Below are 17,268 nucleotides of genomic sequence, written 5' to 3'. Positions count from 1 at the left end.
TTGAATTCATGCTGCTTTTCCACTCCATTCATTGTGATCGATCAGCTCACATATTATTGATCATGAGGAAACAGTTGGATCCACGTATAGCGACATTGATTCGCAATAATGTCGCTTTGAATCATCGATCTTTCTTCATTATGGTAGGCGATCATGGGAGAGATCAAGTGGTGAATTTGCATTATCTTCTCTCACAATCAAGAACATCATCAAGACCAAGTGTATTATGGTGTTATAAGAAAGATTTGGGATTTACCACCCATAGAAAGAAGCGAGAAGCAAAGATCAAGCGGGACATCAAAAGAGGCGTTCGGGAAAAAGGAGATGCAATGGATCCGTTCGAACTATTTGTCAGCGTAACGGATATTCGATATTGCTACTATAAAGATACACCCAAGATTTTAGGAAGAACGTTTGGAATGTTGATCTTACAAGATTTTGAAGCAATTACGCCAAACCTCTTAGCACGTACTATCGAAACAGTAGAAGGTGGCGGTGTGGTTGTCTTGCTATTGAAAACGATGACCAGCCTTCGACAACTATATTCGGTCGCAATGGATGTGCATTCGAAATATCGTTCTTCTTTTGATCCATCAGATCCTGTGGCACGCTTCAATGAGCGTTTCTTACTCTCCCTTTCCTCCTCGCCGGATTGTTTGGCTTTGGATGATGAATTGAACGTCTTACCGATCTCAAAAGGTAAAGATATAAGACCATTCGACGAGAACGATGGAGCAGAATCCAGTAAATCAGAGTTGAAAAGGCAGACAGAGAAGCAAGAAGAATTGCAAAATCTGAGGGATGAGTTGGGACAAACAAGAATCGTGACTGATGTGATCAAACATGCGAAGACGCTGGATCAAGCCAGAGCGGTATTGACCATTTTGGATATTTTGGCTTCCTCAAATCTATCAACGACTGTCACATTAACAGCAGCAAGAGGAAGAGGAAAATCTGCAGCTTTAGGTTTATGCATCGCAGCTGCTATCGCACATGGATATTCGAACATCTTTGTTACATCGCCTTCACCCGAAAATCTGCGTACCTTATTTGAGTTCGTCTTCAAGGGTTTAGAGGCATTGGATTACGAAGAAGTAGCTGATTGGGATCTACAAAGAGGGACTGGAGAATGGAAAGATGTGATCTTACGCGTGAATGTCTTCAGAGGACATCGTCAAACGATTCAATATATTTCACCTAATGATGCCCATGTGCTGGGACAGGCTGAATTGCTGGTGATCGATGAAGCTGCAGCTATACCTCTTTCTATGGTGAGAAAGTTGATGGGACCTTACCTGGTATTCTTGAGCAGTACAATCAATGGATATGAAGGAACGGGTCGTAGCTTGAGTCTCAAACTTATCCAGCAATTACGCGATAGCGCAGGAGGTAAGGCAACTAAAACAATCGAAAATGGTGGAATGGAAGAATCCAATGTCGGTTCAAGTGACCATAAAAGCCGTCTGATATCCGCACGTCAGCTAAAAGAAGTATCTCTTCGTGAACCGATCCGATATTCTTCGGGTGACAAGATTGAATCTTGGTTGCATGAATTGTTATGCTTAGATGCTTCGCTCACACCACTCTCGGCCAAAGGTGCTTCACCGCATCCTTCAACTTGTCAATTATTCATGATCAACAGAGATGCACTGTTCAGTTACCATCCTGCTTCGGAAGCTTTCTTGCAACGTATCATGGCACTATACGTTTCAAGCCATTACAAAAACTCTCCAAACGATTTGCAACTCATGTCCGATGCGCCAGGACATAGAATCTTTGTCTTGCTCGCGCCTGTTCAGGGATCGTCGTTACCCGAACCATTGTGTGTTTTACAGGTTGCATTAGAAGGAAATATTGGTAGACAATCAGTATTGAATTCACTTCATCGCGGTCAACGTGAGGCAGGAGATATGATCCCTTGGACAATGTCTCAGCAATATCAAGATGCAGAATTCGCAACTTTGAGCGGAGCTAGGATCGTACGAATTGCCGTTCATCCACATCATGCACGGGAAGGATATGGTACAAGAGCACTTGAATGTTTGAGGAAGTTCTATGCTGGTGAATTGTTTGATGCTGATGCAGCTGCTGCGTTGCAAAGTCAAAAAGGATCAGAATCATTTGATTCATTCCGCAAGAATGATTCGGGTGAAGTCAAATTGCGTGATGCAACTCGAATGCCTGCTTTACTGCAAAGACTTACAGAAGTTGAACCGGATCGATTGGACTGGCTAGGTGTTTCGTACGGTCTCACGCCATCTTTGTTCAAGTTTTGGAAGCAGAATGGATATGTGCCCCTTTATGTTCGTCAATCACCCAATGATGTTACGGGCGAATATGGAATGGTACAATTACGAAGTGTTGAATCGGAATCCAAACCACCTTCTTGGCTCTGTGCATTTGCGCAAGATTTCGAACGTAGATTTTTGTCTCTGTTAGGATTCAAATTTCGCACTTTCACTTCAATCTCTGCTTTGAGCATCCTTCAAGGAGCCGCTTCTGCTGCAAGGAATGCTACTTCAAATGAAGAGGATGAACGAGCTGAAGTGGAAGTAGGAAAAGGACCGATTGGTGTTCTTGAATTGCGCAGCTTACTTTCACCTTGGGATATGAAAAGATTGGAAGCATATGGAAACAACCTTATCGAATATACAGTCATCTTGGATCTTTTACCGACATTGGCATCACTCTATTTCACACACAGATTACGCGTACCTGACGATGATTCTTTGGCGGATGATGCAGATGTACCTGAGAGTGAATCAGGAGAGATCACATTGAGCGGCTTGCAAAGTGCTATGCTGTTGGCACTTGGTCTTCAACGTAAAGAGCCAGGAGAAGTGGCAAGTGAGTTGGACATTGCACCTGTACAAGCATTGGCATTGTTTGGTAAAGCAGTACGCAGAATTGTGGCAAGTTTACGCAGAGTGGAAAAGCAAAAGATTGCACGTTCCATGGCTAATGAAGCAGGACAAAGAGCGCAAAAAGAATGGAAACCATTACAACAATCATTGTCGGAAGAGTTGGCAAGTGAAGGCTCAAAGATTGTCCAAAGTGAACAAGAAAAACAAAGAGCTGAAACGCAACGTGCTTTATTGGACAGTATGGACATGAGTAAATACGCAATCGCTGATGACGGTCAACGAGATTGGACAGAAGCCGAAAGACAAGCACAAAACTTGCAACCGGATGACATCACATCTGGCAAAAGTACAATCGTAAGCGTCAAAGGACCAGCAAGCGCCAAAGCTCCCGAAGAAAAGCGTAAATCCAGCACACCTAACTCGGGAAAAAAGAAGAGGAAAATGAATTAATCCTATACATACTCTCACACACACTCTATATTCCATCATAAAATGCTCAATTGTACAATTATGCAATAGAAATCTACATTAGAACTTCTCTCTAGATTGTTGCGGAAGCTTTTCCATTTGAGGCGTCTGAGTCGATGAGTGTAGCCGAAGCTGCTGAACGTTGCTCCAATACATTCTTGATGAAGAATTCACCTGCCTTGTAAGAAGAGCGAACCAGAGGACCGCTGGCAACATACAAGAATCCCATCTCTTCAGCAACCTTTTGCCAATGGGCAAAGTGATCTGGCGTTAGATATGCCTCAACCTTCATATGACGTTTGGTTGGACGCATATACTGACCGAAAGTGACAACATCGACATTTGCTGCACGAAGGTCTCGCAGTGTTTGTTCGATTTCATGATCTTGTTCACCACAGCCCAACATGATACTCGTTTTGGTAATCAAACCAGGTTTGGCTTTCTTGGCTTGTTTCAAAACCTCTAAACTTTGACGATACTTCGCCCTACGATCCCGAACGAATGGCGTTCTACTTTCTACGGTTTCGACATTATGGGCGAAAACATCCAAACCACTAATAGCTACGCGAGAGATATCCTCAGCTCTTCCAGAGAAGTCCGGAACAAGTGCTTCGACCAGAATCTTGGGTGCTTTTTGCTTAATACGTGAGATCGTCGATGCTATGTGTGCGGAACCTCCATCTAATAGATCATCTCGATCGACTGACGTTAAAACGATATATCCTAATCCCCATCTCGAAATTGCCTCTGCTGTATTTTCAGGCTCGTGAGGATCCAATGGTCCAGGCGCTCTCGACGTCTTGACAGAACAGAATCTGCAACCTCGTGTACATGTATCACCCATCAACATGATCGTGGCTGTTGCTTTATCCTTTCCTCCTTCTCCTCCCCAACATTCTCCGATATTTGGACACCTTGCCTCTTCACACACTGTGCTTAGACCCAAAGCACGGACATCTTTGCGGATTTTGTTAAATGTTGCTCCAGTAGGAATGCTTGTTTTCAGATAAGAAGGTAGCCTGGGCTCACCTGTCCTACCCAATCGTACTCTCTCTGCACTCTTTCCTGCATTTTCATCAACAGAAAATTCATCAATCGTCAAACCTTCATCGCCTACGTCTTGTGCCAATCGAGCACGGAATGCTTTCATGCGATCGGACGGATTCTTTTCATCTAGAGACGAAATTGGAGGTGGCGAAGATGTGGAAGCAAGGTTGCGGGAAGCAATGCTGCGAACAGCGAGAGCACCTCTTGATGAGCCTGCTATTCTGAATGTTGATGGTCCGATCAAAGAAGACATTGTAGTGATTATCACCTGTATGGCAGGTGCGAGTAAGTGATGGTGGGTGAAGTGATTGATGCAGATCGAATCATCATTTGCCCCAATAAAGTGTAGCCTATTTCAGAGTCAATACGCCACAATAGCCAGGCACCCAAACAAAATCAAAAAATATAAACTTTTATATAATCATTGCTAAACAGTATACGCTGGGCCTTCTTCGGCCGAAGAGCAACACATCGCGTTTAGCTTCCACGATATTCGAAGATTAACAAGCTAAAATAAAAATCATTCACTGCACTGTAGCACAGTGTGTTGGTTTGTATGCTTATTTGCGCGCACAAACACAATCTTCTCATTCTTATCCTTGCTCACCACGATCAGTGAAAAGACATACTAATCACAAAGATGTCTTCATTAGAATTACTCAACCCTCGGGCTGAGTCTGTTAGACGTCAACAAGCCTTACAAGTCAATACACAAGGTGCAATTGGAATATCTAATGTCTTGAAAAATAGTTTGGGTCCAAATGGTGCGGTGAAATTGCTGGTTGATGGAAGTGGAAACTTGAGAGTATCAAAAAGTGGAAGTGTTTTACTAAAAGAGATGCAAATCACCAATCCAACAGCAAGCATGATCGCACGCACTGCTGTTGCACAAGATGATCAATGTGGAGATGGAACGACATCGGTTGTTTTATTGGTCGGAGAATTACTCAAACAAGCTGATAGATATATCCAAGAAGGCGTTCATCCTCGTGTAATCTCTGAAGGTTTCGAGGCAGCAAAGGAAGGTGCTTTGAAGTTTTTGGAAACATTCAAGAAGCAGCCCAAGTTGGATCGCTCTACTTTGGTCACAGTTGCACACACCTCCCTTTCGACAAAGATTCACAGCAGATTAGCCGAACAATTAGCCGGTGATATTGTCGACGCAGTCCTAGCAATCAAACCTTCAACTTCTACCACAGTCGCAGTGCCACCAAAACCAGCAGCAGATGGCTCATCTGAGAAGGTGGACGAATGGCAAGTTTCTGATCCAATCGATCTGCATATGGTTGAAATCATGAAGATGCAACACCGTAGCGAAACAGATACCCATCTGATCAGAGGTTTGGTTCTTGATCACGGAGCAAGACATGCCGATATGCCAAAGCGTGTGGAGAACGCATATGTGCTAACATTGAACGTCAGCTTGGAATATGAAAAGACAGAGGTAAACTCAAGCTTCTTCTACTCTTCAGCCGAACAAAGAGAGAAATTGGTCGAATCAGAACGCAGATTCGTCGACAGCAAATTGAAGAAGATCATTGAATTGAAAGAGGCAGTCTGTGATAGTAATGTAGGAGACAAGGACGAGAAGAAGAAAGGCTTTGTCATCTTTAACCAAAAAGGTATCGACCCTATGTCTCTGGATGTCTTGGCCAAACATGGAATTTTGGCATTACGCAGAGCAAAGAGAAGAAATATGGAACGTCTACAACTATGTTGCGGTGGTATGGCAATGAACTCGGTTGATGATTTGACGCCAGAAGTTTTGGGTTATGCCGGACTGGTGTATGAACATACGTTGGGAGAGGAAAAATTCACCTTTGTGGAAGATACCAAGGATCCAAAGAGTGTTACCCTGCTCATCAAGGGCCCCAATGCTCATACCATTCAACAGATCCATGATTCCGTTCGAGGAGGATTACGTGCTGTCAAACATACAATCGAAGACAACGCTTTGGTGCCCGGAGGTGGTGCATTCCAGATCGCTGCTGCTCAACATTTGATGGATGTTGTGAAAAAGGATGCTAAAGGACGAGCAAAATTGGGAGTTCAAGCATTCGCAGATGCATTGTTGATCATTCCCAAAACGCTTGCATCTAATGGTGGATTTGACGTTCAAGATGTTATTGTTGCTTTGCAAGAAGAATATGCAGATGGAAATATTGTTGGTTTAGATCTCAAAACTGGAGAGCCAACGGATGTGATCACACAAGGTATTTGGGATCAATACCGTACCCTTCGACATGCTCTTCATAGTTGTTCGGTGATCGCATCGAATATTTTATCTGTTGATGAAATCTTACGAGCAGGAAGAAGTTCACTCAAGAATGAACAACCAGGTCCATGAAGGGAGGAAAAGAGGGAAAATGAAGTTGAAATCGAAGGATTTTGTACAATTTACATCAATGCCATCCAATTCATTACATTATAGATACACGTGGCTATGATGGGAAGCAAAGTTTAGATAAGCACATATTTGATCCCGTATTCTGACATTCAGGCTAATCTATTGTTTCCCGGGATATGAGATTGAAGAAGATCTTGGAAGAACAATGCTTTTTTGACTGCCACAATTGAACTCCTTACTTTAGATAAAGACTTAGGAAGAATGAAAAAGCAAAAAGCGAAAGGTAATTGCGCCAACTATGTACGCTAGATGTGGGGTGCTTACTTGATCCATAGCAATCTTGAGAGGAAAGGAGAGGCTGGACTGCTGTCAGGGATTGAATGAATCTTGCTTGCTTGTGTTCCTGCATAAGTAAGTGTTCAAGATTCCTCTTTCTAGATTTAAGGCGCGCATAAAAGAATACTGCAGCAATACGCAAGCATGTACACATTCTGTCATCTATGTTGATTAGCAATGTAAGGGGATCCTACGCCTCTTTTATGCAGGTACCAATCGTCAGAATCACAACACCGCCTTCTTTTTTCTGGTGCTTTGTCACAATTTCAAAAGTTGGCCGGTGAATTCATTCCGTATCTTCATGGCCGGTAATGTGAGAATGTATAGGATCAATGCTTAAGAACAGGTGAGAAAGAGAGTGAGACAAATCAACAACAAAAAAAGAGCATGCATTCACACCCTCATTCCTTCGGGCCGATAAAGTTGATCTTTTTTCTGGCAAAAGATGATATTTTCTTCACCGCAATATTTACACAAGATCGGTTCAAGTATGAAACGGAACCGCACAGATTCTGCCTTGGTATCGATTTATGCATTCATGATCATCGTCATCCCTTAATTAAATGCAACAATGTTATGTATGCACACTCTTATTTCCGCCAGAGCTTAATTCTCATTTACACGTTCCTGCATGCAAGAATACATGCAACATTCACAAAGTGCTGAATTGCAATAGAGGTACTTTCAAATCATATCCAATTTAAATTCACTTTGGGTAAGATTTCCATACAGGAATAATGACTGATCACAATACACACAAAGGGATTCCATGTTTGGTAAGTGACATTCCATCCATTGATGCACATGTAAAGTGTGTCTTTCATCCAACAAAGAAAGGGAACTTCCCCTTCTTTCCGAGAAAAGACCGATCAATAGACGACGATAATGAAAATCAATAAATGCACTTTTCATGCAGGTACATTTTCAATACTCATTTCCCGCTTTAGTTTCCCATCAAATCATTTAATTCTCAGACATCAAAGTTCAATCACCGCTTCGACTATGCTTCGTACATCTGTTTATGTATGCTGCTACACTTTTCCATTTTACCCGCGGGATTTTCATACCGAGAGGATTGTATGTATATTGCTGATGAAATGCATTGGCCTAATTAAAACCGAAAATTGGCGCGGTAATTCAATTTATGCAGACAAAGCAGATAGAGTGTACACAACAAAAGGTACAAATGAAAATTGTATAAGGCAGCACCTCAACTCTGGTAAATGAACCGGGAACCGAAAGAGAACACAACAACAAAAAAGGCCAAGAGAAAAAGGGACGAAAAAGCCGATTAGGGAACGATGGCCGGCGTACAGCCAAAAGCAGTATTCCCTTTTACGCGTTCCGCCCCTCTCCGCCCTTTCTTTTCGAAAAGTTGGCGTTGCTGAAGAAGGGGAGTGGAAAGGTGCATGGAATGCAATTTTAAGTTGTAAACGTGCAAAGGCCTCTGCCGAAGTGCCCCTATGTTTGATGGATGTCTTACTTTCGGCAAAGAATCAGTGCAAATCTTTAATTCTTTGAATCTTCTTTCGGATCATAATGTAGTTTAGCTAGTTAAAGCAATAGCACGCTAATCTACATACACAATAAAGATCCCTCCTTTCCCGGCACTGGTACAGAAGCTAAATGATATAATCTTACAAGTCATATCAAAAAGGAGTACACATGCCGAGTATTCAAACCCCATTCTGCCAATAGAATACGGGAAAGTTGATTTGAATTTGTTTGGATTCATTTACGTATGTATGTACAGGAGCATTCTAACTCCCGAATATTGCCCGAAACATAAAAAAACAGTCCTAAGGTGGCCAACCTTTTTTATTTGCCTCTCGTGCGTGTGCGTGTGTGATTGCTTCGTGATCGATACATCCTATTCTGTTTCCAAGGCGGCGTGTCTAATTGAACCATTATCCTTTCTCTCTCTCCTAAGATTCACTTCATTATGCTTTCCATCTTGCCCTGATCCCTTTCATCATCAATCATCACCCTTTTCATCGCTAATGGTAGCACAAACACTTCGATCGTACGACTAAAAAGAACAACAACAACAGCATACACACCGATACATGTCAACATAGTCCTTGTCGATAATTTATACTCAACATGACGTCTTTTTAGAGTAGATAAAAAAACGAAACCTCGACTCTTTCAACATGCATTTGCACAGCCAAGCAGTATCAGCTGTAGCCAAGGATGTTTCTGCTTCTGGCAGTTCATCCTGGTCAAATGCAAGTACGAGTGGTAGTTCGATACGGTTAACGAAAACGATCTTATCAAAAGTAAAATCGCTTTTCACATCACCAACTTCGATGGCAGTTATCCAAACGACAAAACAAGGCTTATTGATGAAAAGAAGTTATGTCGACCATAATAGTCAAGATATTGTCGATCTTTGCATCTGTATTGCGTCCATCGTTGGTGGATTGTCGATCATAATACCGTATTGCATCAATAGAAGGAGTAGAAAGCTAAGACATTCTCTTATTCTGGGTTTGGCAACTTCAGATTTGGTGTCCAGTATAATCATCACTGCAACAACGTCATATTTAGTCGCAGGTGGAAATTTGGCCAGCGCATCGAAATTTTGCACTTTTGCCGGTTACATCTTCTCAGCTTCTATTTGGACTCAACATCTTTGGAATTTCAGCATCGCAGTAATCACATATATGATTCTCGTTCATCCGCTTTCTTCTTTCGTCGGAAACGTAGAAAGACATTTGATTTGGCTTTGGCCAGCATTTTGGTCTATAGCTTTAATCGCAAATGGAATCACCTGGAAGTATGTCGGCTTTACGGACGTGGACGGATATTGCACATACAATCCTAACAGAGGAGGAGAATACTTTTCACCCGTTTTCAACTTTGTTCCACGTGCATTGGTGGTGATTGTGATTGTGGTTTTGTATACCCATTTATTTTTCTTTTTGAGAAGGATAAATTTATTCTCCGCAGTCACTTCAAGCGATCGATCAAGACGACTTTCAAGCGTTACAACAAGCAATCAAGGTCAAATACGTAACGTTTCTGAAACTTCCGCTCATGCACGTCCAGCAAAAGGTGCATTGGGAAGAAGTGCATCTAAAATTTTCTCAAACGTACGTAGGAATCATTCTGCTTTTACTACGACTCAACATCCACCTTCTACAGCAGCAGATAGTGATGTGACAAAGAGAAACGGAAGTTCTTCCACTCAAGGCAAAGCTTCCACGGTTACGCCTACACTACCGCACTTGAACAAAGTGAACACTGTTCAAATCAGTGACGCTACTACCACACCGGCAGAAGTGTCACCAAAATCCAGAGTATTGAACGAAGACGAATCGGAATTTGAACGTCAACAACAACAGCATCCTTCAGCAATGGCACAAAAGCCAATCAGTTCTTCACCTTATGCATCCTTGCAACGTCCGGCCACCGCTACACTTTCGTATCGACCAGCGGTGCCGATGATCAATATGCGTAGACCGGTCACTGCGCCTGATTCACGTAATGAAAGTCAATCAGAAATCGATATGGAATCATTGGATGATGAAGCAACCAAGCGAAGGAATGAGTTGGGCATCTTTGATAATTTGGACGGAGGAGATAGTTCGGATGATTTGTTCAAACCGATGGCCATTCGTCGTGATGTTCGTGATTTCGGAATGACAAGTCCACCACAAGAACATCTTCGACATGTTTCACTTTCAGCGGCAGGTGTAAAGATGGCAAGAAAGGCAAGGACAGAAGATACTTCGCCTATTGATTCAGGTGAAAGGCACTATACTTACAGCGAACAAGGTAATAGCAACGTTGCAAGTTCAGACGTTCCTGCTTCTGTCACATATGAAGATTTACTTGGACCGGAATGGCAATGGGGCATGGCTGTAAGTCAAGACGGAAAGCAACAACAACCGACTATCAGAGGATCGGACAGTAACGATCGTCGATCGCCTTCGGGTACAGCTGGTAGAAGGAGATCTTCCCGTTGGCATGTGTGGCCTGCCAACCGTGAAAGAGGAGTAGGAACGAACAGTTTTGGTAGTTCGACAGAAGAGAATGGAGTCGAAGCGATTGGAAGTACGCTGAACAGACAAGCGAGTGTACTTTTGTTACTCTATCCGGCCGTTTACGTTTTGCTCTTCAGCGTTTCAATCATTCGAATTATTGTGGATATTAGTAATGAAACCAATAATACGGTTGATTTACGTAAAAACAGTGATACTCTTCATTCTATTTCACGTTGGACAATTTTTGCACAAGGAGCGATTGATGCACTCGTTTTCCAATTGATCGAAAGACAATTCCGACGAAGAATGAAGAGAAAGAGAAGGATTGCAGCAGGTGAAAAAGTAGAAGATGTTTGGTTGATCAGAATGCTAAAAAAATTCAATTCGAAGAAAAAATCAACAGCAAATAAAACAACTGCAAAAGAATAAAGATAATTCATAATCAATTATAGCAGCAGAAGTAGGAGGAGGAAGATGATTGTTTATATACAAATTGTATTTTACCATTGATATCCGCAACAGCACACTTTATATATTCACACATATACTCGCAGAAGCACATTCATTTTAATCGTGCTTTATCATATCATCTTATTGACATATATCCAAAAGCATTTCTTCATTGTTTGCCGCTGTTTAACACTATTAAGAATGCAACAAGAACGAAATAAGAGTTCTCACTAGACCGCTTCAAGTCTTTCTCCGATCACAACATGCAATCACACCGAAGATCCGATGATTGATTGAATTGCCCGTGTTTCGGATAAACTTCTTTAAATTTGCTTGGCGTGCAAAGCGCTGCGCAGCGCGACAGCAAAAGGCATTCATCTTAAACTAAGCTAAAGTGGGCGTCGTAAATTGAACGGGCTATACCTTCTTCACACACTTTGTCGATCATAATTCATCCTTGCTTGCTTGAAGATAATTGTGATTCGTTGCTCTTACCCACATACCCAGCACAAGCTGTCAGTAGAAATGATGATCTTTCTTGACAGCCGCTCTTTTAACGCCCATTTCAAACGCTAAGTGGTGGTATGCAATGAAGTAATGATTGTGCTTTCTTTGTGGCTCATAGAAGGGTCAACTTGGACAATATTTGTTTACCCGAATCCAATCAAAGATGATCAAGCGTGTTTGAGTCATTCAATACTATTCATGAAGAGAGTGAATTGTCTGCTTTTTCCGAAACACTCTCTCTGCCTTGTGCCTGAAGAATGAAAAAGCGGGAATATGATTGACAAGGCGATTGATCAGTGCCCTGTCGTGGTTTGAAAATAAGACTAATGCTTTACGATTGCATACAGTTCAAATGGCATTTTTTTCACGTCATGCATGAATTTGTACACTAATCGGTTTAAAGCTTACACCTTTAATGCTAACATCACTCACTCGTATAATGCCTTTTATTCTTAAATTTTTGTCTCACTTTGCATCTTACTTTGACAGTTTTCCTCCTCTTTTTACTCTCCGATAATGATATGAATTAAAGATCAATGTATTGTTTGAAATGATGTCCACCATCATCACAATCTGACAGACTGACTTGACGAGAAGCTGTATTCTCTCTTTCTCGACTGGCAATTGCTATCGAATGGAAGTCACTTCGAGTGGCTTTTTCAACTAATCGGACCTCCTCCTCCTCAAACACAAATCGGTAAGCCGAAACACACACGCAAAACCAACCGCCTTTGCATCAAACATCAGCAGTCCATCAATCTCCGTTGATTGCGGCTTTTGAATTGTTATCCACGGCCCGCCGCTTGCCGCAATAAAAGGCTATCTTCTTCTTCTTCTTCTTCCTCTCGTTGGCGGGGAGGTATTTCAGTCAAAGAGATAACCTTATTCCCAAAAAGTACAGCAAACATCAAAACACTACTTACGGTTGTCCGAATCGATCGAGGAATTGAGTGGAGGAGTGTAACACTGCCCTCTTTTTTCTCCTCTTTTCTGACAAGATCGCATAAAAGATCGGAGTATCAAACCTGTTCACTTTCCATCTTTCCACTCGATTCCTTCTCCCAGAAGATCGAGAAATAAAAAAAGAGGTGATTTTATCGTAGCACCGCTTTACTCTCGTAAGGCTACGCTCGCTGGCGTATTTGGCTCTTTCTTCACAAAGCGCCCAAAAGTAATAGTGACTTCCTCGTATCGTACTTGAAGATCGTGCATGGTATAAAGATACGAAAGGAGTCGGAAATTCTTCATTTCACGATCCGCCATGCTCACTTCAGAAGGATATGCACACATTCATCCCGCCAGCAATACACAGCAAACAACAAATCATACAATGCAATCCGAGCCTGGAACGAGCAATATCGGGGCATATCCGATGCAACATACAACATCATCTGACCTAAGAATGTCTTTTCCCACTCCTTCTGAATCAAAAGAAATTCATTCTTCTTTTCAACCAAATCAACAGTATCGTCAGATGTATCAAAATCAACCACAAAGCATGTACAATAATGGCCATCAAGATCACAATCAGCATCACCAGCAACAGCAGCTGGCTGCACCACCTCTGATTCCATCAGTGATGCAAGCTAGACCTACTCCTCATGCGCAGGACCGTCAATCAACTTTGCTTGGGCAAATGTCATCGTTTGGGCCACCGTATCATCAATCAAAGCCTCTTCAACGTCAAGGTTCCCAATCAGGTAGTAGCTCCACAGAAGGAACGCATGCACGCGCATATCGAAGTCGAAAAGATCGTCCATGTGATAGCTGTCGAAAGCGCAAGAGTAGATGCATCATCGAAGAAACAGGACAAGATTGTCAAAGTTGTCGAATGAATAACAGAAATTGCACGTTTGAAATGTCTCCTACACCACGATCAAGACCGATCAAAAATGAAGATGGCGTTGTGGTTGCTTCTGTTGTCGTACCACGCAAAAGATCTCATTCACAACGTCAAATGAGCAATTCTTCTTCACCTGCAGATAATGAACATTCTAGATCATCAATTATGCAAATCAATTCTGCATCTTCAGATGAAACGCCACGTCCGCCGCCTCCGGCTCCTCAGCCTTCTTCACATATGACGCCTTTTAGACAACCTCCTACTCCTCAAAGGTCAACGAGTACGAGTGATGTAATTGGAACTTCACCTACCATGGCTTCAGTGTTGCACGGACGTAGATCAAGTCAAACGCAGAATGCATTTGGCTTGGTTCCATCTTCGTCTGTTTCATCAACGTCATCCCATCCAAAGCCTGGCATCACAGCTGATCAAGGAGAAGAAGGTGAACAATCAATGGTAAACGAACGTGCCACGTCAACGCAACTTTACCAATTGATCTCATCAGTCATGTTCAAGGAAGACAAAGATATATTCAATACCGCTGAAAATGAGAGAGTAAACGAAGTATCAAATGAACCTCTCGAACATAACGAAGAAGATCAAGAGCATGAGAAAGGTATGATTGGAGTAGTTTTGGGAAGCTGTTCATCCGAAGACCCTCAATTGTTACGACAAGCAGGCTCACCAGGCTCAACGCACAAGCAAGGAGCAGCAACGAGCCCTGGCAATGATCAAACGTCAAATTCATCAAAGACTACAATGCCACCACCTGCCACACCTGAGAGGGATTCGGGATCTGCCGCAACGCATAATCAAAACGGCCATAGTTCTTCCAACTCTTACCCGCTCCAGGTTCGACAAATGAACGGAGATCCGTACAATCCTGTCTTTTTTGCTTTTGTGCCTGCCCATCCGTACGGTCGTAGTAACAACAAGACTGGAAGTCAAATTGGCTTACCGGGTTATGCGAAGCTGAAAGAATCACTGCAAAGCAGGATCGGACAATTGATGGTTCTGTATTCTCAAAGAGATTCAGCAGCTTTTCCATTGTTGTTCGAATCACAAAGACGTAAATTTCGTCAAACGGCCGTAGAAGCATCAACGAAAAGTGCAAACGTGGATGTACCTTTACCGTTGGTCTTGGCAACTGCTACACTTGCAACTGCGACCGTTTATGATGTGACTTTGAGACCGATCTCCAAACAAGCATGGGGTTCAAACTTGCATGCACTCATGCAACAGTTTGAGCATTCAACGCTGACCACAATCCAAGTTGCTTTGACCGATCTTACTGGTCGACCATCGATCAATACGAGTGGAAACCTGATGACGTTCAATCAAACGTTAGCAATCAGTCATATGTTGGGTTTGCATCTCGATCCGACAAATTGGACGATCTCAAACGAAGAAAAAGATGTTCGAATTCGGTTATGGTGGGCAACTGTGATTCATGATAAATGGTCTTCTCTTTGTTGGGGTCGTCCAAGCACAATCCATCAACAAGATTATACTGTTCCTTTGCCACGTAGAAATGGATTTTCACCTTGTACTGAACATTTGGAAGATAAAGGTTTGAAAACGTATGCATTTGGAACAGGTTGGCATACACATCAAAATGCACATACGCCCGGTGATACATTCTCTGGACTTTGTCGATTGACATTGATCTTGAGTGACATTTTGGCAGAATTTCACAGTGTGAGAGGTATTCATGTCATGCATCGAAATTCGTTTGCCGTTTCACAACGTGTGAAAGCTTATTTGGTTCAATTGGAAGATTGGATGGATTTATTACCCTCAACATTACGAAGTGTTCTCAAATGTGATGATGGAGGTGCACAAGGAACAGAAGGAATCCCAGGAACACGTTCTTTGCAACTTTCTTATTTGGGCGTCAATTTGTTGTTGTGTCGAACGCTACTTGATTCCGTAACAACAAAGGGAACACAAGAATGCGATAGGCACATTCCCGCCCATAGAACTGGTTTGCATGGTTGTTTGATGATGGTCGAATATTTAGAATCGCTAGATGAGAACGACTACGGAGGCTTCTTCTTGCATTATGGCTCTCATCATATCGCCTCTTGCCTTTCCTTACTTGCACGTTTGTGTTATGGCTTCGCACGTTTGGGTCAAGAAGATTCTTTGCAAACTTCGATCATCTGTATGTCTCGGTTGCTCGTACGACTTTCTGATGCCCATAGATTGTACAAATGGGATTTGGCAGAACTTGCGTTGACTCGTTCTAGAGCTATCTTGCCTGCAATGGAAGCTTCCATTCCGGATTGGACCAAGTTCTTCGGTGAATCTCCCTTTGCGCAAGATGAAGAGGGCGGAGAACAAGACGGAACAAGTAGTGACGTTTTCAACAATCGTTCTCGCCTCGCTGGAACTACTACAGTGAAGAAAGAGTTTGATGAAAAATGTCAAAATCATACACAACCAAGCAAACAGGCCCAGGCGCCAAGAAATGCAGGCACGATGATGGGGAAAAGTCAACCTTCTAACAATAAAATAGCACTTTCAACTCTGAATGGACTTGTTCTTCACTCTCAGAATAGTCCAACAGCACATATCAATCCTCGTACCGCAGGTCTGATGGGCATGCTTGGAATCGGAATGAACAGCGTGAATGGGTTCCCTACCGGTCCGAACGAGCAAGGGATGGGAGCTTTATTCCATCCATATATGGATAGCGGTCCATATGCCAGTATTCCGATCGATGCAGCAGGCCTTCCATATCCGATCGGAATGAACAATACTTCTTCTGCTCAAAGTACACTGCAAAACGGTCATGTTGCTTCTCCGGCGATTGGAAGTAGTACAACGGGTGCAAGTCATTTATTAAGCAGTATGGAAGTTGATTGGCTTGGGATGGGTTTAGAGCCAAACACATACTCTGAATATTTTGTTAATTCGTCTCTCATGAATGGCGCAGGTAATGGTATCGGAAGCAGCAATAGCAACAGTAACGGAAATTGAACGATTTGGTCTGTACGCAAGAGAGTTGTTGTTTTCTCGTTTTGAAATGTACTCTACTCGCATGTATCGTTTTGTAATCCATTGTTTTCGTTTTCTTACGCCTTCTTTCTTTCACAACACAAGATATCTGTAGAAACTTTCTTCCTGCCAACGACTTAAAATGATGACCGAAGTAGAAAGTCCGTGTACACAAACACATTATTAATGTGAAAACTGGCGCGAGAGGCACTTTTGCTTCAAAAGCGATATTTTTATGACGGTCAAGAACAGGAAATGAGGTCAAGGCGGGCTGCTCCGCTGACTTTATTGATGACTTCTGTGTGGCATCTTGTGTTAAGTCCTGCCCTTCCTCCTTCTGCCCTTCCTCCTTCTGCCCTTCCTCCTTCTGCCCTTCCTCCTTCTGCCCTTCCTCCTTCTGCCCTTCCTCCTTCTGCC

At 42.6% G+C, this 17,268-nt stretch overlaps 5 protein-coding genes across 5 annotated transcripts; 4 read left to right on the top strand and 1 right to left on the bottom strand.

Annotated features, from left to right (window-relative positions):
• Positions 1 to 62: 62 nt before the first annotated feature.
• Positions 63 to 3,314, top strand: FA14DRAFT_151390 (DUF699-domain-containing protein; the record flags this gene model as incomplete). Its single annotated transcript, XM_025497474.1, has 2 exons — positions 63 to 1,416; positions 1,489 to 3,314. The coding sequence occupies 2 exons, from the start codon at positions 63 to 65 to the stop codon at positions 3,312 to 3,314; spliced, it is 3,180 nt and encodes a 1,059-aa protein (XP_025351740.1).
• Position 3,315: 1 nt separating this feature from the next.
• On the bottom strand, positions 3,316 to 4,665 carry FA14DRAFT_162715 (Lipoyl synthase). Its single transcript, XM_025499735.1, has one exon. The coding sequence runs from the start codon at positions 4,630 to 4,632 to the stop codon at positions 3,406 to 3,408; it is 1,227 nt and encodes a 408-aa protein (XP_025351739.1). The 5' UTR covers positions 4,633 to 4,665; the 3' UTR covers positions 3,316 to 3,405.
• Positions 4,666 to 4,936: 271 nt separating this feature from the next.
• On the top strand, positions 4,937 to 7,005 carry FA14DRAFT_169307 (putative CCT6-component of chaperonin-containing T-complex). Its single transcript, XM_025500198.1, has one exon. It carries the CDS (start codon positions 5,020 to 5,022, stop codon positions 6,724 to 6,726), a length of 1,707 nt encoding a protein of 568 aa, XP_025351738.1. The 5' UTR covers positions 4,937 to 5,019; the 3' UTR covers positions 6,727 to 7,005.
• A 1,909-nt stretch (positions 7,006 to 8,914) lies between these two features.
• FA14DRAFT_162714 (family A G protein-coupled receptor-like protein) lies at positions 8,915 to 11,665 on the top strand. Its single transcript, XM_025499734.1, has one exon. The coding sequence runs from the start codon at positions 9,216 to 9,218 to the stop codon at positions 11,478 to 11,480; it is 2,265 nt and encodes a 754-aa protein (XP_025351737.1). The 5' UTR covers positions 8,915 to 9,215; the 3' UTR covers positions 11,481 to 11,665.
• A 1,604-nt stretch (positions 11,666 to 13,269) lies between these two features.
• On the top strand, positions 13,270 to 16,833 carry FA14DRAFT_158677 (uncharacterized protein; the record flags this gene model as incomplete). Its single annotated transcript, XM_025497988.1, has 1 exon — positions 13,270 to 16,833. The coding sequence occupies one exon, from the start codon at positions 13,270 to 13,272 to the stop codon at positions 16,831 to 16,833; it is 3,564 nt and encodes a 1,187-aa protein (XP_025351736.1).
• Positions 16,834 to 17,268: the final 435 nt, after the last annotated feature.

This window comes from Meira miltonrushii (genome assembly GCF_003144205.1).
Source record: "Meira miltonrushii strain MCA 3882 unplaced genomic scaffold FA14scaffold_7, whole genome shotgun sequence".
NCBI classification, from domain to species: domain Eukaryota; kingdom Fungi; phylum Basidiomycota; class Exobasidiomycetes; order Exobasidiales; family Brachybasidiaceae; genus Meira; species Meira miltonrushii.
This window is presented reverse-complemented; position numbering and strand designations above follow the sequence as displayed.